At 42.2% G+C, this 25,464-nt stretch overlaps 2 protein-coding genes across 2 annotated transcripts; one reads left to right on the forward strand and one right to left on the reverse strand.

The window, feature by feature from the left end:
• Nucleotides 1–446: 446 nt before the first annotated feature.
• LOC117533131 (mannose-specific lectin-like) lies at nucleotides 447–1,368 on the reverse strand. Its single transcript, XM_034196767.1, has 3 exons — nucleotides 1,288–1,368; nucleotides 927–1,020; nucleotides 447–806 (listed from the first exon to the last, which is right to left on the reverse strand). Exons 2-3 carry the CDS (start codon nucleotides 1,014–1,016, stop codon nucleotides 561–563), a joined length of 336 nt encoding a protein of 111 aa, XP_034052658.1. The 5' UTR covers nucleotides 1,017–1,020; nucleotides 1,288–1,368; the 3' UTR covers nucleotides 447–560.
• A 3,888-nt stretch (nucleotides 1,369–5,256) lies between these two features.
• Nucleotides 5,257–23,662, forward strand: LOC117533132 (mannose-specific lectin-like). Its single transcript, XM_034196769.1, has 4 exons — nucleotides 5,257–5,300; nucleotides 22,740–22,824; nucleotides 23,088–23,181; nucleotides 23,308–23,662. Exons 3-4 carry the CDS (start codon nucleotides 23,092–23,094, stop codon nucleotides 23,551–23,553), a joined length of 336 nt encoding a protein of 111 aa, XP_034052660.1. The 5' UTR covers nucleotides 5,257–5,300; nucleotides 22,740–22,824; nucleotides 23,088–23,091; the 3' UTR covers nucleotides 23,554–23,662.
• The last annotated feature ends 1,802 nt before the right edge of the window (nucleotides 23,663–25,464 follow it).

Consider the following 25,464-nt stretch of genomic DNA (forward strand, 5'->3'; position numbering starts at 1 on the left):
AGGCCTGGCATATGTACTACAACGTCTCCAGCGCTTTCGAACGGCAATGGCCGTGGCTGTCTCCTCCTGATAGGGTTCCTGACGTCAGAGCGTGTTCAAATCTGGATCAGTCTGTATCAGATCCGTTGCAGCCCCGTTTTTAGAGATTTGGGTACGGAGGAAACGAGAGAGGGTTGTGTTTTCTGACACTTGGTGAGTTCCCTGACACACCGGGGACATATTCATGTATAAAAGACGTACAAAAGTGCATTTTGCATGATAGGTTGCCTTTAACATACATGTACGTCTCCCTCTTTCACACACATCAATGCTATTATCATTAGTAAATGCACCCGCCTTAGCTTAGGTATACAAGTGCTATTCCTATTCCTGGAGTCCAAATAAGCGGAGATTCAACATACAATTAAGCCAGAACATAGGCCTCTACAAAAATAATGAAAAACTCATTTTGCATTGTGAATTTGTTTTATTTAATCCAAGATTAAATAACAGGTATGTTTTACTGGTGGCAAATTGACTTCCAAAACATGACTTTCACATACAATGCATCACTTCATGCCTCATTTAGAAGAGGCCCAGACTCTTTCAGCATCGCTGCTCACCACCAGTTCGCCCTCATCGGTAAGCTGAAGGCGGCAAATCCCGGGGTTAGGTCTGTTAGATTTTGCATCCCACAGTGGTTTGCCCCCCTTGTCGTAAATGACCAGGTTGCAGTCACTCTGCATGACCAGGCGGAAAGCTTTTGTCCCACAAGTGTCTGAAGCCCAGACAGGCTTCCAGCCATAGGCCACAAAGTTACCATCCTCCTGCAGCAGAAACAGAGACATGTTAACTTTGCACTTTTCAAAACAGTTGTTCTCATATTTTTGCCTTCATCGTGAATCCTTATAAGAGTCTCAAGTGCACAAATATTCTGAGTCACTCACCTGGAAGACAGCCTTAAACGCTCCGTTGTTAGACACCAGAGAGTCTCCCTTGTGGAGCTCACCATTATTGGACAAGAAGTTCCTGCTCATGATTCTGCAACAACAAAAATTTCCTATTATAAACATTTAGATCCCTGAAAATGCTTTGAAAACATATTTTGCCCGTTGGTTTGCCATTTTATTTTGTACCACCACGAGTGATTTTGTATACGCTGAGTGGTAATTATCTTTTACATTATATTAGTTTGTACCCAGAAAAGTAATATGCTAACAAACTGCATTCATTCCTTCATGTACAAAACTATCTTTTAAACTAAAAAGTATGAACCCATCTATCAGGATGTAAATAAAGAATACTTACAGAGATTTCACCTGTCCGACTGCAAGAAGAGGAAAAGGAGTGAAGTGCCTGAGAGGGAAATGCACCTGCTATTTATTCACCCGAGCTGGAGGTGGGGAGAGAAGGGGGGGTCAGAGAGGGAGTGCTATGCCATCCCTTTTTAATCAGAACTGCATCTTATGTGGAACGCTAAACCAACATACTACATTACTCATTAGCGTGTGTATTCATTTGTAACTAGAGAATACCCTGAGAGGGCGGATAAGTAGTGGAATTAAATAAGTATTGGTGTTTTATCAGAAGTTGTAAAGTGTATTGAGCAAGATTACACACACTGCCCAACAACAACAACAACAACAACAACAACTGTTGAATACAAAATAAACTGTAATACATTGAGTCAGGATATGTAATGGTGAACTGTCCTGAGTACAAGTATTGAATAAATCCTTGCAATTACCTTTTTTTGTTGCAATCTTGCTGGACAAAAAGGAAAAGCAACTAATTGGCTATCAATGATGCATACATGAACAAGAAAGTGTGCCCCAGGGATTTGACCAATCTTTGGTTATCAGTCATTCTCAACATGCAACAAATACTGATGAGCATGCATGACCTTGACATAAAGTGCATTATTATTATGGACAATGTCAGCGTGACAGAAAAAAGAAATGTCAGTCAGTTTACTGTGCTTCATGTTCCCCTTCATTTCATGACTATAAGTCAGCAGCACTGAAAGGACACAACTGTACTTCTGTCAGAAAGGTCATAACCTAAACAGAGAAACCCACCCACACCGGTTTCATGAGAGAAAAGACTCCTCTTGTGTTCTCTAAATATAACTCGCTTTAAAAAAAGCCAAAGCAAAAGCAATCGGCTCTTGAAGAACCTTAAGTCCTGAAATAATGATCATAAATTCAACAGAAAAAGCAACTATTGTTCCCCATTATGTTTATATTGTATTTCAACATCAGTTTTGACAGAGAGATTGCCGGATATATAATGCTTGAGTATATGTTACTACGATAGAAAGTTCCTATGAAGAAATATTGTTCAACTGTTCGTAAAGCATCGACTTTGAACAGTTTGAGAAGATGATGAAATCAACATTTACTGATAAACAAAAGTCACTTTTTGATATCCTCGTTTGTTCTGGTCCCTCTGGGTTTGAATGAATGTTTGATTCTGTGGAGCACGTTAAAGTTAGAATGGGATGTTAAGTTGCCATTTCAAACTTTAGAGCGACCAAGAAGCTAAGAGTTCTTCATCATTGCCTTAGTGGGAGGAGTTGGGACATGTTGACCTCTCAGGTGTTCAACAGGTGTACCCGCTTCACACCAGACAATAACTGCACACAATGTTAATGAATGGGAACTCTAACCAGAGTACAGTGAACACCACTCCCCAGAATACTCAATGAAAGCTAAATTGTTGAAAGCAATAATAATACTAATAATAATAACTTAGATTTATAGAGCGCCTTTCAGGGGACCCAAGGTCGCTTTACAGCAAGACACAGGAGTAAAGCATTCAACCCTTATGAGAACATGGAAACTGCTGTACGTATCATTACTTTGTGAATCCAAACCCAATGTGCATGCTAAGCATCACTTGCTTTGGTGGAAAGAACTGGGGAAATCAAAAAAAGATATTTACAAAAAACCAACAAGAGCAAACTAAATCCCAGGTTGAGAAGCAGCAGCAGTTATCGCTCTGAAGCCGCTCCCTTCTGCTGCGGATATTAAGGAGTAAAGGTGCCACCCTTTTCCTCAGAAGCCTGGTGTGAAATGTGAAATACCAAGCCATCTGCTCCAAAGCAATAGAGAGATGAATAGTTCCATACATACATTAATGTATATACTGTATACAAACCCCAATTCAATGAAGTTGGGACGTTGGATTCCCATGAATCCAGGTGCAAAGCGTGTCCTTGGAATCCAGGTGCAAAGCGTGTCCTTGGAATCCAGGTGCAAAGCATGTCCTTGGAATCCAGGTGCAAAGCGTGTCCTTGGAATCCAGGTGCAAAGCGTCTCCTTGGAATCCAGGTGCAAAGCGTGTCCTTGGAATCCAGGTGCAAAGCGTCTCCTTGGAATCCAGGTGCAAAGCGTGTCCTTGGAATCCAGGTGCAAAGCGTCTCCTTGGAATCCAGGTGCAAAGCGTGTCCTTGGAATCCAGGTGCAAAGCGTCTCCTTGGAATCCAGGTGCAAAGCGTGTCCTTGGAATCCAGGTGCAAAGCGTCTCCTTGGAATCCAGGTGCAAAGCGTCTCCTTGGAATCCAGGTGCAAAGCGTGTCCTTGGAATCCAGGTGCAAAGCGTGTCCTTGGAATCCAGGTGCAAAGCGTGTCCTTGGAATCCAGGTGCAAAGCATGTCCTTGGAATCCAGGTGCAAAGCGTGTCCTTGGAATCCAGGTGCAAAGCGTCTCCTTGGAATCCAGGTGCAAAGCGTGTCCTTGGAATCCAGGTGCAAAGCGTGTCCTTGGAATCCAGGTGCAAAGCGTGTCCTTGGAATCCAGGTGCAAAGCGTCTCCTTGGAATCCAGGTGCAAAGCGTCTCCTTGGAATCCAGGTGCAAAGCGTGTCCTTGGAATCCAGGTGCAAAGCGTCTCCTTGGAATCCAGGTGCAAAGCATGTCCTTGGAATCCAGGTGCATCTTGTACAGGGGGGGAGGGTCTTCTTGATAAGGAAATACTTATGATATATATATAGAACCTAAGATTCACTTTCATGCATAGATTAGTGTTTATAAAATGTACCAAGAATAATAATATTGTTGACCAAAAAATCCTCTTTGCAACTTTCCATAAAAGATGTATCTGTGGGGAAAGTGTTGCAGTCAAAGAACCTTGGAAGTTTAATATTAATTTAGATTTCACGAAACAACATAATTACATTGCATTTAGCTGACGCTTTTATCCAAAGCGACTTACAATAAGTGCGTTCGACCAACAAAATATAACCTTGAAGAAAACAGAATCATAAAGTACATCAGGTTTCATAGAGCAAAACATTTCAAGTGCTACTCAACTGGCTTTAGATAAGCCAGTCCTTTATTAGTATATAAGTGCTTTGTTAATAAATCTATCGCTCGAAGTGGAGTCGAAAGAGATGAGTTTTCAGTCTGGAAGGTGTGTAAGCTATCTGCTGTCCTGATGTCAATGGGGAGCTCATTCCACCATCTTGGAGCCAGGATAGCAAACCCACGTGTTTTTGCTGATGGGAACTTGGGTCCCCTTCGCAGCGAGGGTGCAGCGAGCCGTTTGGCTATCCTGGCTCCAAAATGGTGGAATGAGCTCCCCATTGAGATATTGTAAGTCGCTTTGGATAAAAGCGTCAGCTAAATGTAATGTAATGTAATTAAACTGTGATACGAGTTCTGTGGCTATCAACCAGCAATCAATATTAAAGACACATTGATCCCTTATCAAAACGGTATTCTCTACTTGCCGCACTGGTTCAATATTGGTTCTCTCTTTTATTTACCACATTCAAGACGGGCACAATTACAATAGTGCAGACACACCTTTGTGCAAAGATAATTATGTCAGTATCAAAACAGTGCGGCCCTTTAAGCCCTCTGCTCTGGCTCCCTTGAGTTTAGACAAAATAAGAAGGAAATAAAATAAAAGTATTTGTAGGACTATTTATATTTTGTTGCATGGTTGAAAATGTTTCGTATCTTGTATTTTGAGGTGATACTGTGACACATAAATAAAAAACAAAACGGTTTTAATTAGGTCAACTAAAATATGCGTCACATCCTGCTACGGTCCCGCGCGAGCGCCTTTTCTTGGAGGCGAATAACCTGACCCCCGGCTCAATGAGCAAACTATGGATAAATCAAAGAAAAGTACTGGAGGAACACAGAGGGTTTAATTCTGTGTGGACAGAGTTATCTGCCTTCACAGCAAACGATGCTGGTTTACCGGTATGTCTGATATGTAGAGAGAAGTTGTCAAAGGTGCTGCAGCCTTTACGTATCGAGGAACAACAAGGGAGAGGAAGACAGCTGACGGTCTTCAGTCATAATTCAATGGGGTATGTCATTTATTTCAGAAAACACTTTTTGTTATATTCCATGGAATGCTCTTAACGTCCCGATAGCAATGAATATATTAAATGCTTTGACAATAAATACATACAAAAATTAATCTCTGAAAGCCATAGCGCTGTAAAAAGCACGACCAATCATCTGAGCCGGCTAAAGTAACTGGATGGCCTACCTGCCTGTCAGCCTACCTGCCTGTCAGCCTTCCATCTGTGCACAAACTGATCTCGTGCCCTCATTGGTCATGTGTGTGTTGGAGGAGGGGCTCTGGAAGGAAGTCTGAAGGAAGAGACATATTTTTTCCGGTTGTGTATTTTCAAATTCTAGCGCACTGGAGCTGGTTTCTCCATTCTTACCCACCCCGCCTTTAACTCTTTTTAGGGTGCAGCTATATGTTTTATTTATTTCAAAGTGGGCCCATTTTAATCATATTTTTTTTTCCTTCAAATGTGCAGAGGACTCCCCAAGTGCTGTGTTTAATTTATTTTAAAGTAGGCCTATTATTTTTAATTCTCCTTATAAGAGTTCTTTGTTTCTTATTAGAGGTTGACAGTTTTATATCATGTAATAAATAGCCTAATAAATGCAAAAAAACCTGTAGTTTTTGTCTGATATAACAATAAAAAACTATGAAATATGTTTTGCGGCTCCAGACAAAAAAATGTTTTGGAAAAAGGAGCAAAATGGCTCTTTTGGTCAAAAAGGTTGCAGACCATTGGTATAGGCAGATGTATCAGGGGCGTGGCCTTTGTCGAATAACCAGGAAATACACATTTCGATCGCTTCTTCTGTCGTTTACATACATCTGTTGGTATATTTGGCTGCATAGCAACACTTTGATGCACTTTCAGTATCAGTGTGTGAGGTTGTGGTTGTGATGCCGATATGCGGACGGGTACAGCGAGGACTACAAAAAGACACACGAGGTGACTGGGGATGTGTGTTCAAAAACATTGCAAGCTTGAATAAATAATTTAAACCATTTATTTTTGCCAGACTTATTACTGAATATCATTCTTAATGTGATACCAAGTCCATCTGAGACCTGTGTACACCTTCAGACAGCCTCCAAGTGAAGCACACGTTGTTTACTCACAGTTTGAAAGCAGCGTGGAGAAGTCTTCAGCTGTGGAGAGCTCCGCCCAGGATAAACTGTGATACGACTTCTGTGGCTTGTTCTTGTTGTCAGTCTTATATTTGTATCATGTATCATTATTAATATGATGTCGAGTTGATTTGAGACCTGTTTATACTTTCATACCATCTGTTAGTGAAACATACAGTCTGTCTGAGTTGTTTACACGCATCTCCAACGCAGCGTGGAGAGCTGTGGTAAACGGCCGAGGCTATATACAGGACGGTCCTGTACATAACGCCAAATGGCTATATACAGGACCGTCCTGTATATAGCCATTTCAGAGAGCTGTTTACAGGACGGTCCTGTATATAGCCATTTCAGAGACCTTATATACAGGACCGTCCTGTATATAGCCATTTCAGGGCTTCTGTGCAGGACCGTCCTGTATATAGCCATTTCAGAGGGTTGTGTACAGGACGGTCCTGTATATAGCCATTTCAGAGGGTTGTGTACAGGACGGTCCTGTATATAGTCATTTGGCGTTGTGTACAGGACGGTCCTGTATATAGCCACTCCCGTGGTAAACAGTGATCCGCTCAGATGAAACTGTGATACGAGTTCTGTGGCTATCAACCAGCAATCATTTTTAATATTAAAGACTACACACATTGATCCCTTATCAAAACGGTATTCTCTACTTTGCCGCACTGGTTCAATATTGGTTCTCTCTTTTATTTACCACATTCAAGACGGGCACAATTACAATAGTGCAGACACACCTTTGTGCAAAGATAATTATGTCAGTATCAAAACAGTGCGGCAATATAATAAAAAAACTGCCAGGTGTCGTATGCACAGTAAATAGGCTCAGCAGTTAACACACCTTTATTACCAACCTGATCTCACCAGAATGCGTGACTCCACCACGACTCCTTAACACCACATTGCGTTGTGGGGTCACTAACTTTGTTACATTTACGTGTCGGCACCACGCAAACAACCCCAATGTAAAGTGAATGAGGTCTTTGTCGTGGTGCACACACGCATTTCTACAACGTCCTGCAGTGAGCTTTGTACTCCATAAAACGTTTTTTAAATCTACTTTATAGCTTGTAGTAACTCACGGGAGGCTTCTTTTATTTTATTTGTATTCATACACCCACCTCTTCTCCTTGGCATTCAGAAACAAGTAGATTGTTGCTTTTATTTGCTTTCAGTGGTCTATTGTTTTTTATTATATGGCTGTTATTTATTTTTTAATTATTACGTTTATTCTGGTTTGTTTTGTGTTTGTATCTTGTATTTTAAATGTATTTATATTATGTCGTGTGAGCTTATCTCTCTGTACAGCACTTTGGTCTGAAGGTTTTTAAAGTGCTATATAAATAAAGTTGGATTGGATAATCATTTGTATTTTTCGTCAGAAATTCACTTTACAATAGGCGCATTCACACTGCAGTACTTTTCCCACAAAGGTTCATGTGAACTTAGTTCATGTGAACTCTTTTATCGCGTTCACACCAAAAAGAGCCGGTACTAAAATTAGTTCATGTGAACCTTTTTACCCCCACAAAAGTCCCTGCTATAGAGCAGGGACTTTCGAGCGGCTCTCTTGTGAGAAAAGAGCTATATTTCTGATTGGCTGGAAGGATTGCAAACCACGCCCCGTAAAACTCCCAAAAGGTTTTGTGAAGCCGCCATTTTATTATCCTCGCATTAGCATTATTAGCATTAGCATTAAGCCCAGCGCAGAAACGCAGAGAGACTAACTTATGGCAACACAAAATAAAACATGGGAGCGGTGAAGATGAGGAGGTGTCGGCGTTCTGGCGATTTACTCGGAAGGCTTCAGTAGAAGCTGCTGGGACTCCCAGCAGCTTCTACTGAAGCCAGTCCCCAACTCCGGGGACTTCCGGCCGGGGACTTTGGGCGGCAGTATACGCCGTGAAGTGGTTTGCGGCCTGCCAGTAAGCCCAAAGCAGAAGAAGAACAAGTGACGTCAGCGGCTTCATTTGCCTAATCCACCCCCATGGGACTTTTTCCAGTGTGAACGCGATCTGTACTTAGTTCATGGGAACTAAAGAGTTCACATGAACTAAGTTCACATGAACCTTTAGGCGCATTCACACTGCGGTACTTTTCCCACAAAGGTTCATGTGAATTTAGTTCATGAGAACTCTTTTATCGCGTTCACACCAAAAAGAGCCGGTATTAAAATTAGTTCATGTGAACCTTTTTACCCCCACGAAAGTCACACATGAACTAAGTTCACATGAACCTTTGTGGGGAAAGTACCGCAGTGTGAATGCGCCTATTGGGGTTGTTTGCGTGGTGCCGACACGTAAATGTAACAAAGTTAGTGACTCCACCACGCAATGTGGTGGAGTCACGCAATCCGGTGAGATCATGTTGTTTATTACATATCCTCCTGAGAGGAACTCGGTACACTAACTCCTAAGATGTTCCCTTACTATAATTAATTAAAAATATTGAACTCACAACACTGGTAATTACAAACTTAACCATTTCTCTTTCAATAAATAAATAGTGCTTGTGTTGATGGACGCCATTTTGAAATACAATGAAATGATCAATTTCAAAGCCACATATTGTGGGTGGGACACAATAACTAAAGCTTCGCCAGTTTATAACCGATGAAACATGACGGTATCAGAATAATCACTTAAATGTGATGTATAGGATGCTACACAGGTCACTGTAAAGATAGTCTCAGAGGAGAAATAAGCAAGATACATTATCTGTTAAATCGCCATGTAGGTTATCTTTTATTTATCAGCAGCAGATCAATAAAGTGTCAGTATCAAAACATAACAGTGGCAATATATATGAAATATTGAAAACATGGTACGGAGTTTCATTGATTTGGGCATTCTCTCAATAAGCAAGTGGAATGGATTTGATAGTGAAGCACTGACACAGCGCTCTACAAAGTGCGGCGAGTGGAGAGACCGATTCACGGACTTTCCTCATAGTAAAAGTGGGGGGGTCTAAACTAATCATTTGAAAAAGTGGGGGGGACTTGTCCCACCCTCTTATAATGGCTGCGACGCCCATGCTTACACACATGTGCGATGGTCCCAAAAAAGCCAAAATCTGCACTGTAAAAAAAAAAAATACATTTATTAGGCACTCTGAATAAGGGTTAACTGTGTAATAATCATGCCTGTTATTAATGTCAAATGTTATATGTTGTATTATATAACAAAATAGACATTTATAACATATTATAAATGTCTATCTTTAAATAAAATATGAAATAGATACATTTACATCCTAAACAGAAGGTCAAAACGTTAATATGTTACATGACAAACAAAAAACGAAACATTATATATAGGCTATATACAGATGTTTGCTAATGTATCCCTCTTATATCCATCAGGAATTAATATTAAATGATGAATTAACATTACCTCAGCACTGCATAAGTGTGGTCGTCAGTCATATTGACAAAGAAGCACTATTATATTGTATATTAATATGCAGCGTTTAAAAGGATGGTATTCTGCACTTACACCAGCTGATAAGATATTTAAAACGTCTTTTGTTTGTCCTGAAAACGACATTTGAGGATGCACACAGGCTATTTATAGATGATAAAACACCAGTAATACAATCTCAGGATTCTTCGATATGGCTTTGATTACAGGATCGTTTACTTTCAGTCAACAAATCCTTTGGAAAGACAAAAAACTACTATTCAATATCCTGCTTTACCGCGACCGCTATAACTGCCGAAGAAGAAGTCTATGACGCTATCGCGTAGAGCTACGTCGATCCTTGCGTAATGCGGAAGTAGGCGTGGTTAAATCTAAACTCGGTTGGAATGCATGACAGTGAATTATGAGTTCTGGGTATTTCATAATACACTTATTTCCTTATCAATAACCCCCCCCCTCCTGTATTGCTCATCTAGACGCACCAGGCTTCTGAGGAAAAGGGTGGCACCTTTACTCCTTAATCTCCGCAGCAGAAGGGAGCGGCTTCAGAGCGATAACTGCTGCTGCTTCTCAACCTGGGATTTAGTTTGCTCTTGTTGGTTTTTTGTAAATATCTTTTTTTGATTTCCCCAGTTCTTTCCACCAAAGCAAGTGATGCTTAGAATGCACATTGGGTTTGGATTCACAAAGTAATGATACGTACAGCAGTTTCCATGTTCTCATAAGGGTTGAATGCTTTACTCCTGTGTCTTGCTGTAAAGCGACCTTGGGTCCCCTGAAAGGCGCTCTATAAATCTAAGTTATTAGTATTATTATTTCTTTCTACAATTTAGCTTTCATTGAGTATTCTGGGGAGTGGTCTTCACTGTACTCTGGTTCCCATTCATTAACATTGTGTGCAGTTATTGTCTGGTATGAAGCGGGTACACATGTTGAACACCTGAGAGGTCAACATGTCCCAACTCCTCCCACTAAGGCAGTGGTTCTCAAAGTGGGGGGCGCTTATTTTCAATCAATTATTGATTGAAAATAATATGATACAGTACTATTACGTCTGGGTCTCTGTGTTTAATTAAAGCTCGGCTCTGTGTGTGTGTGGAACGATCCATTTTGTGTGCGCGAGCGAGAGAGAGAGCGCACCGGTACTGGAGATCGTTGTTGTTAGCTTCTGGTGCTAGCGAGCTACGCTAACGAATATAAGGAGTTTTTTCAACAACAAAGTGGAGGAGAGTCCTCTCCTGTGAGACTGAGAGACTCAGTGAACTAAAGGACTCTCTCAGTGTTATCTCAGTGGGTCTCAAACGTTTTGGTCACCATTAATGTAAACAATTATTTCCGAGGCGTTTATATGATCATTATAGTTATAAAAAAATAAGAGAATCATTGAAAAACAGGTATGAAATACTATATGACATTAAAAAAAGAATAAAGTTTAAAAGGGGAGTGATTTGGAAAATATCCATTGTGAAGCTGACAAGTGAGCGGCCCGACCAAGTAAGGAGACAGAGGCAGAACGTCTTGATACAACCCGGGGTGGGTATTTATTCATCTTTGGTTGACCACATCAAATCCCCCAATGACTGTCTCCCACACTCTCCTTCCCCAAATGAGCCCAACATGCCACCCTTTATAGCCCCACCCATTGGACCGTACCATCCAAAAGGGGTGGCATGTGCAGAGATGGTCCGCTCAGATAAGGACCGTAGTTATTCACAATAAACATTTCGTGGGGAATGACAAACATCCTTTACCTACATTATATGTAATTACTGTATGAAAAGAAAACCCGTTATAAACTAACAAGCCAAATGTACATGATAAGAAATCGCCCCTGCCTCCAACCTGCTCCTTTAACCCCATCCGGAACGATAAAAAGGATCCGCTGTTTCCCCGGGGACCCTTTACGATGACGGACCTTGGGACCGGAGATGGGAGAGCAGGCGGAGGTGAGTGTTATGATGTTGACTGTTATAGGAGTAACTTGTACCATTAATGCACCTTATATCATGACCTTTACACACTAAACATATCTTTTGCACAATCTCAACCGCTGTCAATCTACACAAACCAACACTTTTGGCGCTCTCCCTATAACTCCCCTTTCTTTCCAGGTGGAGCCGAGAGCCCGACCAGCGTCTGCCAGACGACATCACAATTTACTACGGTTGAATCATTTAATACACACTACATCAATAAATAGCATCAAATGTGCAAATAGGATGTTTAACTGTACTGTGCAAATCCCGCTAATAAAGTGCAAACTATTCACTAAAGTGCTGAGTGACATTTGTCCTGTGCAAACCCACATGTGCAAGATTACCCGGCCCGAAGCCGTCAGTCCATAGTGACGAAGTTACCTTCGTCACATTTCCTTCCCCCCCTCCCCAGGAAGCACAGTGTCCTAACCATTTTGGCTTCGGGACAACCAGTCAGCTACCAGGTTTGACTTCCCTGGCCGGTACCTGACCGTAAAGTTATACGGCTGCAAGGCAAGGTACCACCCCGCGATACGCCTGTTTGCATCCTTCATCTTGTGAAGCCATTGAAGTGCACGATGGTCTGTCTCCAGTATGAACTGCCGTCCGAGAAGGTAGTACCTCAGGGAGTCGATGGCCCACTTCATCGCCAGGCACTCCTTTTCAATGGTCGAGTACCTTGTCTCCCTGTCCAACAGCTTCCGACTGAGGAAAACCACCGGTTTTAGCTCCCCATCCACTTCCTGCAGCAATACCGCTCCAAGGCCTACCCCTGAGGCATCTGTCTGAACGGTGAATAGCTGATTAAAGTCTGGTGAGTGAAGGACTGACTCAGTGGTAATGGCTTGCTTCAGGTCCTTGAAAGCTCTGTCACAGTCCTTGTTCCAGCGGATTTTGGCTGGCACAGAGGCCTTGGTGAGGTTGGTCAACACCACTGCTCTTTCTGACAGCTGAGGGATGAACTTCCGATACCAATTGACTAACCCCAAGAAGGACTTTACCTTCTTCTTTGTGGTTGGCACGGGGTAGGAGGTAATCGCTTCGATCTTACTCAGCTGTGGGCAGATGACACCTCCACCAATGACGTAGCCCAGGTACTCCGCCTCTTCCTTGGCAAAGGCGCATTTACGGGGGTTGATGGTCAGTCCAGCAGCTTGGATCGCATGGAGGACCTGTTGTAGGTGATCCCTGTGTTCTTCCCATGTTTGGCTGAAGATCACAACATCGTCCAAGTAAGCTGTGGAAAATGTTGCAAACTCCCGCAGTACTTGGTCCATGAGCCTCTGGAAGGTCGCAGGGGCACCATGCAGTCCAAAGGGCATTACCCGGAACTGGAACAGTCCAAACGGGATAGTAAAGGCCGTCAGCAGCTTGGCCTCAGGTGCCAGTGCCACCTGCCAGTACCCCTTGGTGAGGTCCAATGTGGTGATGAACTTTGCTTGTCCCACCTTCTCTAACAACTCGTCGATTCTTGGCATGTGGTATGGGTCAAACTTTGAGATGCTGTTAAGATATCTGAAGTCAATGCAAAATCGTAAGGAGCCATCTTTCTTTGGTACAAGCACCACTGGACTGCACCACTCACTGGTTGACACTTCGATGATCCCCAGCTCTAACATCAGCTTTATCTCCTTCTTCAGGGCCAGCACCAACCGCTCAGGGATACGGTAGCTTTTCTTTCGGCTGGGAGCAGTCTCCTTGAGGTAGATGTTGTGCTGGACCAGATTGGTGAAACCAGGCTGCTCGGTGAAAAGCTCTGGATCCAATAGCTCTTTGATTTCATCTTGCTGGACCGATGGGAGATGTGTTACATCCAATAGACCTGGTTCAGGTAGGTCCGTGGGGAACAACTGCTCCTCCAACTCCTCTTCCCCCACTGGCTGTATGAAAAAGTGTTGCGACACGGTGTCTGGTGGATCTTGGAATCCTTTTAGCAGGTTGATATGAAACGTCTGGTGCTTCTTGGTTCTGTCCGGCATATGGATTTCATAGTTGACTGTTCCGACCTGTCTGGTGACCTCTGTTAGAGATTTGGAGGGATAACTGGTCCGCTTTTCAAATCTCCGCGCGTTCCTATGAAGCTGTTTATAATACAGGAAGGAATCCATATCTACAAAGTAACAGTTAACAATAATCTACTTTAATGGCAATATGACAATGCAATACAATCATTACAATACAACATGATATATTACAGTTATATTGTAATGCTTAAGGAGTAATACCGGCTTACTCCTGCCCTGGTTCGCATACTGCAGAGCTACTTTCACCCGAGGGCAGCATGTGAAGAAGAGGCCGAACGCCAGGGATCCACCGGATATATACCAGAGTAAGAAGGAGGGGTTTGGTGTTAGGTCAGCTGGTCATCTTTTCAGGTCATCTCATTGGGAGACGCAACGCTGGCCAGCAGGAAACCAAACAGGCTCACTTTACAACAAAAGGTCTCAAGGCCTGCATACCTACACCTCCCCCACAGAGCAATAAAACCCTGTTTACTCCAACCAGCCCAGAATGTTTATAGCCATTTGTAGTCCTTACATTTATGAAAGGATAAAACAGAGAAATCAATATAAAACACAAACACAGGTATTGTTTGAACAGTATTCACTTAACTGCTACTATTGATAAGCCACCAGAGAAACCCAAGGGACCTCTCTTAATATCACAAACACGGTAGCTAGATCTAAGTTGAATGCAAATCAGGACATGCTCTCACCTTCCCCCATCTTCCTTTGTCCTCAAAAACACATGTCAACAGGCCCAAATCCAGCTCACAGTTTTACCCAAATTATTCCCATTTTAAGCTTATCCATAGTTTGCTAACATGAATAAATACAAATATAACTCTACAAATCCCCCTTTTTATCTCCTTCTCCAGAGATAAACTTAGACAAGGCATTTTGAAATATACCCACTGTCATTCTTTTCTACTGTGTCCGTAAATCCATCCGAAGCTGGTATTCAGAGTACTTGAATCCTTCATGGAGACCGAACACCACTTTCCATGGCAGTGAAGGAACCATGAGGGGGTAGCTGAGTGCTAGAATCATCAGCCCCCCCCCCGGAGGAATAGCCCACAAGGACAGCTAATAGGGAGGGGGAGATGCAGCTTGCCCTTCACGGGTGGAACTGATCAGAGCGAAGTAGACTCCTCTGCTGCCTCGACAAGTTCCCTGTGCCGTCCTGGCTTGCCGTGTCTTTGTCTCCCCAAATCCGCTGACAGCAGCTTCTGGGCTGCCTGCTAGAGAGATGTCTTCCTCCTCCTCGTCCTCCGGCCCGCTGATGGCGGCTTCCGGGTCGATGCTGTAGATATGTCTCCAGGGTCCTGCTCCTCCAGTCCGCTGCTTCTGAGTAGTCCACGTCTGCCAGGGCCACGTCCGTCCTGATGTCGTCCCCTGGTCCTAGTAGGTGGTTTCCCCGCCGCACACTGGCTCCCGTGGTACGAGCTGTCCCCCTTTTCTCCCAGGCAGACGGCATAAGAGGTCCGCTGGGTCACTCGGTCGGGGTCGGAGAGCCTGGGGTTGAGCCACTTTGTCCTGATGACCTTCAGCCAGACGAACTCTGCTGTCGGCCTCGTGCTTCTCGGGTCCCCCTTTTGGCGCCAGCAACCTGTGTGGAGAAATCTGATACAACTCCCTCAAGCCTACGCTCAGCTGTTTTGACCCACTTGGAGCCTGTTGGTGGGGTGTCTTGAAACAACAGCCGTCTGTGAACAGGTTTTCCAAATTAATTGTAGACCTCCTATCTGCCAGTGCAGCTTCAGAATCTTAGTACTTGGATTGTGCCAACTAAATAAGAACCTCAACATCTTTAGGTAAACTAAATAACATATTTCAATAGCTCTGAATTTCTGACAAGCATCCGTGTTTATTTTTAAATGAAATCCTATTTAAAATCCAAATATAATATGAACTGCTAATGTTTCTGGTAAAGAAACACACTAATGTTATGGATTAAAGTATATGGCTTTTACTTCTTTACCAGGCTAGTTACATGATGTTGTCTAAATTAAATTCTGTCTCAATACACTACTATGTTTTAGCTTTAACTGTAATATGTTCTTTCTACATTTCAAACCTCAGTTGCTCTAATGTCTGTTAAAATATTACAAAATTGTTTCATTATCACAGGTCAACTTCTTCGGTTTCACAGTAGCCCCTTGGCCACTGCTTCTTTGTTACCTGTTATAATTCAAATCAATATTTAGAAACATCTCAACATTCATCAAACTGTATCTTATCCCCAGATATGGAGCAGGTTAATTACATTCAATGCTCAGTTTGAACATCTGGGTTGGGGCGGAAGGTTTCTGTCAATCCTTAAAAGAAAAATTTAAATTGTGAATTTTACAGCCATGTTAACATTTATACATTATACTCACTCCCCCCTTTTACACATGAAATCATGTGTAACAAACCCCTGTAATGGGAGGGGAACAAAAACTGTCAGGTAATTGGTTAGGGACATAACGAACATTATTTTAAATTTGACATCATTATCATTATTTCCACAGTGAACACTTCAGTGAAAAGAAGTGTTCCTCTCCGTCCTTCAGGCCTAAAAGAAACAGAATCTTCAGATTGTAGTTTTACATTTGCAAACCGCCAACTCATGTGAGAGGAAAATATCACATGTGCGGTTTCCCCTTTTTGTGGAATTTTTAGGAAACCTCTCGTTTCCCTTGGAGCTCCAAAATAATATGTTAGTCCAAAAACATGCTTGGTTAGTTATTGTTTTAGAATCATGCAGTTACACTGATCACATGCCGGCATACATTCACACTCACACTGTCTGGTTGTCATGTCAAGTTTGGTCAGGTTCACCCCAGAGTCAGTCATCCACAGTGCCTTGTCAAGTGACACTGTCGGTCAGGGTCAAAGGTCAGTTGGTCTCCGTCTTTTTTGGCCATGTGTCGTGCTCTGCAGAGACTTTGACATTTCAGCATAGGCCAGTATCCTTTGTCTACAAAAATATGTCACGATTTCAACTATAAACTTGTGTACATAACTATTATCTTGAGTCAAAACATTACTAGGATCTGTGTCGCTCTGCATTTCATAGCTCATTATAATTCTGGTCTACTTAAAAAACAATGTTAAAGTCTTTTAGCAGTGTGTGGAACCTTGGGTGTCCGAACATGCAACAATTACTCCCTCCTTTATCAAGGATTTAAAACCGAAGTCTGGTAATAACTATGCCACAATGGTGAAATCAACACTTTAGATTGGAATTTAATATGTGGCTTGGCACCAGCTCCCTTTTTAACATTATTAATACAAATAAAGATTTGTCTTATAGAGTGGTTCCTAAAACTATCCTTTTAATGGTGATCAATATTGTAACCAATGAGATCACTACTTTATTCACACGTGAATAAAAATGTCTTAAAGAATGAATTGTTAACATAATGAAAATATTGAAGAATATGGTTCTACTCTGTCAGTGTGTTTTAGGATGATTATCATTTTACTTTAATAGTTTCCTCTTTACTGCTATTTTCAATTGACCAATTGATTAACAAATCTTTCTGTCTTTACGTATTTATGAAGTTAATTCAAGTTATTTAAATGTGCGTTTCGTGAATAAGTGTGTTTATGTGTAACTCACTCATTCCCGTTCTCCTTTCCTCCTCCCCTGGTTTTCTCAAGCCGTGACCCCGGCCTCCTCACTTCTAATCGACCATGCCAACTCCTCTGATTCTGTCTTCTCTTCAGTCCATCAGCTGTTGAATCCATCCGCTGTAACTTTTGTAGGCCGCCATTGGCCCAGTTACATCTGCAGCCCCATCATGCCACTGTTGTTGCACTCCTCCTTTACAGTCTCTCTGCTGTTTTTATGGAGGGCGGATTCTGCTCTCATGTCCTGTTTGAGGGGCTGATGAGAGTATCTCTCTGTATGTCAGCATGCTGGTTTGGTTCTGGATGCCACAGGTGGAGATAGTTCTGGCTGCAGTCTTGATGTAGTCTTGTTGTTGTTGTTGGTTCAGCTCTGGTTCTCTGTCTGTACGATGGAGAAGGAGGAGTCTCCTGTTGGGTTAGGTCTTTTTGTCTGCTTGGAGGGTCGGGATCAAAGCCTTTCTAACTCAGAGGGGGAGTCCAGGTCTCGGTACACATTACCTATAAGAAGTCTAGCCCACTGATGTTAAATAAATCCAACCCTTTCCACTCTGTCTCTTTCTAATCATACTATCTGTCTTAGTTGTTAAATGCCATCTAAACAACATAATTAATGTCTACTTATGATATTACAAAAACTCACTCCAAAAATTGTTTCATCCATTGTTACATATTTACCCAACACAACTCTGAAATACTTACATGTTTCCAGCATCACATATTCCACACACTATGAAAGAACATCTCCATATGTTCTCTCATTTTAAATCCCACTGTTACTTCGAACAATAGTAAACCTGCAGAGCACACCAATCGGATCACAGTAATGAAATTTGAATCAAGTGTAGGCCTATGTCTTCTTTCTGAACATTTATTTATATTGTCTAAATTTGCAAACAGTTCGAGTGTAAAATGTGTTTTGCACAATGTATTTACACTCTACAGATTCTTGAGTTTACTCATCTCCTGGTGCTGTCGTTGTAAAAAATGTTCAATCCCTTATTGTTTTGTACCAGTTTACCAAAATCAGTTATAATTAATATACTGGGAACGTGCTTCCCGTCTTCAATACCGGCCAGCAATGTAATGATTAAACTCTAAGCTCGCATAAGTTTCAAGGGTGTGATACCCCCTTTCAGCCACTAGATGGCAGCAGCAGAAGTTTCAAGGGTGTGATACCCCCTTTCAGCCACTAGATGGCAGCAGCAGAAGTTTCCAGACAAAGGGAAACGCTCTACCTTGGTTTAATATATAACAGACCTCTGGCTTTAAGCTTTTAGCATTGGTCTGTTATTTAAACCCCAGTTTTAAACGGCGACTCGATCTGATTTATCGAGTTTCCAGGTTTTGTCGTGCAGGAATCAAACCTCGCATAACAAACTGCACCATCTCTACGCCACTCAGGAATAATCTACCTGCAGATCCGCGCCAAACTGCTCTATTTTACGTCACGCAGGACTTTCGTCTACCTGTCGATCAACGTTTACGTTTTGTATATAACTTTCCTAACATAGTAAAATATGCATTGTATATTCCATTTAAACTATAAAAACACTGTGAAACGCCTACAGACAATCCTAAAGTTTTAGCGTATCCAATTACAGACAGGCGACTTTCATCGTCTGCTTACCTTATTTGCAAAGTTGCAGAGTCCTGCTGATTGTCTGAGATGTTTGAAAGCGTCTGAATTCTTCCTCAGCTTCGTTATCTCTAGACGTCGGGTCACCATTTTGTTGGGGATTTGGAGGGATAACTGGTCCGCTTTTCAAATCTCCGCGCGTTCCTATGAAGCTGGTTATAATACAGGAAGGAATCCATATCTACAAAGTAACAGTTCTACTTTAATGGCAATATGACAATGCAATACAATCATTACAATACAACATGATATATTACAGTTATATTGTAATGCTTAAGGAGTAATGCCGGCTTACTCCTGCCCTGGTCCGCATACTGCAGAGCTACTTTCACCCGAGGGCAGCATGTGAAGAAGAGGCCGAACGCCAGGGATCCACCGGATATATACCAGAGTAAGAAGGAGGGGTTTGGTGTTAGGTCAGCTGGTCATCTTTTCAGGTCATCTCATTGGGAGACGCAACGCTGGCCAGCAGGAAACCAAACAGGCTCACTTTACAACAAAAGGTCTCAAGGCCTGCATACCTACACCTCCCCCACAGAGCAATAAAACCCTGTTTACTCCAACCAGCCCAGAATGTTTATAGCCATTTGTAGTCCTTACATTTATGAAAGGATAAAACGGAGAAATCAATATAAAACACAAACACAGGTATTGTTTGAACAGTATTCACTTAACTGCTACTATTGATAACCACCAGAGAAACCCAAGGGACCTCTCTTAATATCACAAACACGGTAGCTAGATCTAAGTTGAATGCAAATCAGGACATGCTCTCACCTTCCCCCATCTTCCTTTGTCCTCAAAAACACATGTCAACAGGCCCAAATCCAGCTCACAGTTTTACCCAAATTATTCCCATTTTAAGCTTATCCATAGTTTGCTAACATGAATAAATACAAAAATAACTCTACACCTCATATGGGCCCTGCCATCTAGCCAGCAGCTTGCTCTCACTGGAAGGTAACAGCAACAGCACCTTCTGACCAGGTTGAAACACTCTTTCTCTGGCCTTCTGGTCATACCAGGTTCTCTGAGTCTTTTGGGCATTCATCAGGTTCCCCTTGGCCAGGGCTGCCATTTTCTCCAACCGCTCCCTCATCTTGACCACGTAGGATACAATGTTTTCCAGGGGACAGATCCAGGGGGACCTCTCACCTCACGTCCATACAACAGTTTAAAAGGTGAGAATCCGGTTGAGGATTGTGGCACCTCCCGGTAGGCGAAGAGGAGGTATGGCAACCACTGGTCCCAGTCGGAACCTGTCTCTGAAACAAACTTGCGCAGCATAGAGCATGCTGCGCAAGTTTGTTTCAGAGACAGGTTTCCGCTGTTTCCCCGGGGACCCTGAGTGTAGTGAGGCCAGAATTGGGGTGATGTGGTCACGCTTTTTGTGGCCAGTCAGGAGACGTGCAGCTGCGTTTTGGACTAGCTGCAAGCGTTTAATTGATGCCTGGTCCATACCCACATACAGAGCGTTACAATAGTCCAGTCTTGAGGTCACAAAGGCGTTAATGACCCTTTCCAGGTCTTTAAAAGATAAATACGACTTGGTTTTGGCCAATAGTCTTAATTTAAAAAAGCAGGATTTTACTACGGTGCTGACCTGCTTGTCGAATGTAAAAGTGCTATTGAAGGTCACTCCAAGGTTCATGACAGAGGGGACGATGTTTTTACTAAGGGAGCCCAGAATATCAACCGGAGAGGCTGGAGGTCGGGGTCCAAAAAAGATTACCTCGGTCTTGCTCTCATTGAGGTTGAGGAAGTTTTTGCTCAGCCAGGATTTTAATTCTGCTAAGCAGTCCATCAACTGCTGTAGTGAGTTGACATTTGCTTTGAGAGGTAGATAGATCTGTACATCGTCCGCGTAGCAGTGGAAGGGAATATTGTGTTTCGTAAGAATTGAACCTAGGGGCAGTATGTACAGTAAAAAGAGGATGGGGCCCAGAATTGAGCCTTGGGGGACCCCACAGGTAAGAGGGGCTTTGGCAGAGGAGAAGGCACCTAGCTGCACTAAAAAGCTACGGTCTGTCAGGTAAGACCTGAACCATGCAAGAGCAGAGCCTGTGATGCCTGCGGACTGTTCAAGCCGTGACAGCAGGATGCTATGGTCCACAGTGTCGAAGGCAGCTGTCAGGTCTAACAGCACCAAGACAGCTGGGCTACCTGAGTCGGCGGCTAGTAGCAGATCATTAAAAACTCTTAAAAGGGCTGTTTCAGTGCTGTGCATTGGTTTGAAGCCAGACTGAAACTTTTCATGGATGCCATGCGTGGTTAAAAACGACTGCAGCTGGACATAGACTACTCGCTCCAGGGCTTTAGATAAAAAGGGTAGCTGGGAAATGGGCCTAAAATTTGCGAGAATGGAGGGGTCAAGATTTTTCTTTTTAAGTAGTGGCTTAACCACGGCATGTTTGAAGGCAGTTGGGACACATCCTGAGCTAAGAGAGGTATTTATAAGTAATAAAATACTTGCTCCAACTGAATCCAAAACATCTCTAAGGAGGCGAGAGGGAATGCTGTCTGAGGTGCAGTTTGTCGGCCGCAGGTGCTTGACAACATCCGAGAGAGAAGAGAGGGATACAGGCTCAAAGTGGTCGAGAACAGCAGGGCACAGAAAAGGAGCAGGATCTGGGGTAGCACTAGTGTGGGCTAGTCTAAGTGCAGATACTTTTTCAATAAAAAAAATTAAGGAACTTATCACAGAGAGTAGTCGATGGCACAATTGGAGAAACATCACAGGGATTAATGATCGAGTTAAGGACATTAAAAAGAACCTGAGGTTTATGGCTGTTTTTGGAGATTAACAGAGAAATGTGCTGTGTTTTGGCTGCTTTCACTGCCGTCTGGTAGTCAGCTAGGCAAGCACGAAGGATTTCTAGGGAGACATGGAGTTTGTCCTTTTTCCATTTTCTCTCTGCACGCCTGCAAGCGCGTCTAAGAGCTCGAGTACAGTCATTGAGCCACGGCTGTGAGAGAGCCTTGGTGCGTCTAAGCGTAAAAGGAGCAACAGAATCGAGTATTTGGGTACATGTCGAGTCAAACATGGAGATAAGCTCATCAGCACTAAAAGCACAGTTCATCTCTAAATTACAGATCAGAGAAGCATTAAAAACATCAGAAAACTGTGAGGCAGTCAAGGGGTTAATCAAACGCAGACGGCGCGCAGGGGCACGTGAGTCGACTCCTGCGGAGAATGACTGATAACCAAAGATTGGTCAAATCCCTGGGGCACACTTTCTTGTTCATGTATGCATCATTGATAGCCAATTAGTTGCTTTTCCTTTTTGTCCAGCAAGATTGCAACAAAAAAAGGTAATTGCAAGGATTTATTCAATACTTGTACTCAGGACAGTTCACCATTACATATCCTGACTCAATGTATTACAGTTTATTTTGTATTCAACAGTTGTTGTTGTTGTTGTTGTTGGGCAGTGTGTGTAATCTTGCTCAATACACTTTACAACTTCTGATAAAACACCAATACTTATTTAATTCCACTACTTATCCGCCCTCTCAGGGTATTCTCTAGTTACAAATGAATACACACGCTAATGAGTAATGTAGTATGTTGGTTTAGCGTTCCACATAAGATGCAGTTCTGATTAAAAAGGGATGGCATAGCACTCCCTCTCTGACCCCCCCTTCTCTCCCCACCTCCAGCTCGGGTGAATAAACAGCAGGTGCATTTCCCTCTCAGGCACTTCACTCCTTTTCCTCTTCTTGCAGTCGGACAGGTGAAATCTCTGTAAGTATTCTTTATTTACATCCTGATAGATGGGTTCATACTTTTTTGTTTAAAAGATAGTTTTGTACATGAAGGAATGAATGCAGTTTGTTAGCATATTACTTTTCTGGGTACAAACTAATGTAATGTAAAAGATAATTACCACTCAGCGTATACAAAATCACTCGTGGTGGTACAAAATAAAATGGCAAACCAACAAAATATGTTTTCAAAGCATTTTCAGGGATCTAAATGTTTATAATAGGGAATTTTTGTTGTTGCAGAATCATGAGCAGGAACTTCTTGTCCAATAATGGTGAGCTCCACAAGGGAGACTCTCTGGTGTCTAACAACGGAGCGTTTAAGGCTGTCTTCCAGGTGAGTGACTCAGAATATTTGTGCACTTGAGACTCTTATAAGGATTCATGATGAAGGCAAAAATATGAGAACAACTGTTTTGAAAAGTGCAAAGTTAACATGCAGACGTCTCTGTTTCTGCTGCAGGAGGATGGTAACTTTGTGGTCTATGGCTGGAAGCCTGTCTGGGCTTCACACACTAATGGGTCACCAGCTTTCCGCCTGGTCATGCAGAGTGACTGCAACCTGGTCATTTACGACAAGGGGGGCAAACCCCTGTGGGATGCACGCTCTAAAAGACCTAACCCCGGGATTTGCCGCCTTCAGCTGACCGATCAGGGCGAACTGGTGGTGAGCAGCGGTGCTGAAAGAGTCTGGCCACTTATTTTATGAGGCATGAAGTGATGCATTGTATGTGAAAGTTATGTTTTGGAAGTCAATTTGCCACCAGTAAAACATACCTGTTATTTAATCTTGGATTAAATAAAACAAATTCACAATGCATAATGAGTTTTTCATTATTTTTGTAGAGGTCTATGTTCTGGCTTAATTGTATGTTGAATCTAAGTTATAAGTTTACTTATCAATACTAAACCAAAATTAAATTATACCTCCTTTGAAAGTCTCGTTTTTAGTCTTACGCATCCGACCTGGAAAACTTTGCAGCCAATCTTATTTGTTACAGTGTACCGTGCACCAGGTCCTTATTCAGAATTCTTATCTGAATTCTCTGAGTTTTTATCAACTTTGGTTCTTAAAACAGATAAAGTAATTATCGTAGGTGACTTTAATATTCATGTTGACGATGATAAAAATAGCCTTACTGTTGCATTTAACTCTATATTAGATTCTGTTGGTTTTTGTCAGAGTGTAAATAAACCAACCCACTGCTATAATCACACTCTCGACCTTGTTCTGACTTATGGTATTGAAATTGAGCAACTATTAGTCGAACCGCATAATCCTGCTTTATCCGACCATTTCTTAGTAACTTTTGAAGTACTGTTACGAGACTACAAAGCATTAGCCAAAAGCTCCTGCAGCAGAAACCTATCTGTTAGTGCTATAGCCACATTTAAGGAAGAGATTCCACCAATACTTAACTCGATAGCATGTCTGCATGTAAGGGAGGAAACTTATACAAAATGTACACCACCCCAAATTGATCATGTTGTTGATAGTGCTACAGATGCGCTGCGAATAAAATTAGACTCTGTTGCTCCTTTGAAAAAGAAGAAAATAAAACAACATAGATTAGCTCCATGGCATAATGCCGAAACCCGCAAAATAAAGCAAAAGTCGAGACAACTTGAAAGGATATGGCGTTCTACTAAACTTGAAGAATCTCGTTTAATTTGGCATATTACTCTCAATGAATATAAGAAAGCACTGCGTAAAGCGAGAGCAGCTTACTACTCTTCATTAATAGATGAGAATAAGAATAATGCAAGATTTCTTTTCATTACATTACATTACATTACATTACATTGCATTTAGCTGACGCTTTTGTCCAAAGCGACTTACAATAAGTACATTCGACCAGGAAGACACAACCTTGAAGAAAACAGAATCATATAAGTATATCAGGTTTCATAGAGCCAAACATTTCAAGTGCTACTCAACTGGCTTTAGATAAGCCAGTCCTTTATTGGTATAAAAGTGCTTCGTTAATCGTTCTAACGCTCGAAGTGGAGTCGAAAGAGATGAGTTTTCAGTTTGCGCCGGAAGATGTGCAAGCTATCTGCCGTCCTGATGTCAATGGGGAGCTCATTCCACCATCTTGGAGCCAGGATAGCAAACCCACGTGTTTTCGCCGATGGGAACTGATTTTCAGCACTGTAGCCAGGCTGACAGAGAGCCATAGCTCGATTGAGCCTTCTATTCCCATAGCACTCAGTAGTAATGATTTTATGTGCTTTTTTAACGATAAAATTGTTACTCTTAGAAACAAAATTAATGACCTCTTGTCTTTGACCAGTATAGTGTTATCAACAGCTCCCGGAAACGTAAGTTCTAATATTACACTAGATAGTAAACTAGAATGCTTTTCAGCCATAAACCTTGAACAATTAAATTCAATGATTCTCTCTTCTAAACCATCAATGTGTATGTTAGACCCAATTCCAACTAAGCTGTTGAAGGAAGTTTTTCCATTAATTAGCACTTATTTATTAAACATTATGAATATGTCTTTATTATCAGGCTATGTTCCACAATCATTCAAAGTAGCAGTGATAAAACCGCTTCTTAAAAAGCACAACCTCGATCCAGAGGTTTTAGCCAATTATAGACCTATTTCTAATC

Source organism: Gymnodraco acuticeps, unplaced genomic scaffold (genome assembly GCF_902827175.1).
Source record: "Gymnodraco acuticeps unplaced genomic scaffold, fGymAcu1.1, whole genome shotgun sequence".
NCBI classification, from domain to species: domain Eukaryota; kingdom Metazoa; phylum Chordata; class Actinopteri; order Perciformes; family Bathydraconidae; genus Gymnodraco; species Gymnodraco acuticeps.

Excerpts from the sequence above, each read along its gene's own strand:
- LOC117533131 (XM_034196767.1), bottom strand. The coding sequence starts at position 1,016 with ATGAGCAGGAACTTCTTGTCCAATAATGGTGAGCTCCACAAGGGAGAC. Across the intron at positions 807-926 it reads CGTTTAAGGCTGTCTTCCAG|GAGGATGGTAACTTTGTGGC; the intron begins GTGAGTGACTCA and ends TTTCTGCTGCAG.
- LOC117533132 (XM_034196769.1), top strand. The coding sequence starts at position 23,092 with ATGAGCAGGAACTTCTTGTCCAATAATGGTGAGCTCCACAAGGGAGAC. Across the intron at positions 23,182-23,307 it reads CGTTTAAGGCTGTCTTCCAG|GAGGATGGTAACTTTGTGGT; the intron begins GTGAGTGACTCA and ends TTTCTGCTGCAG.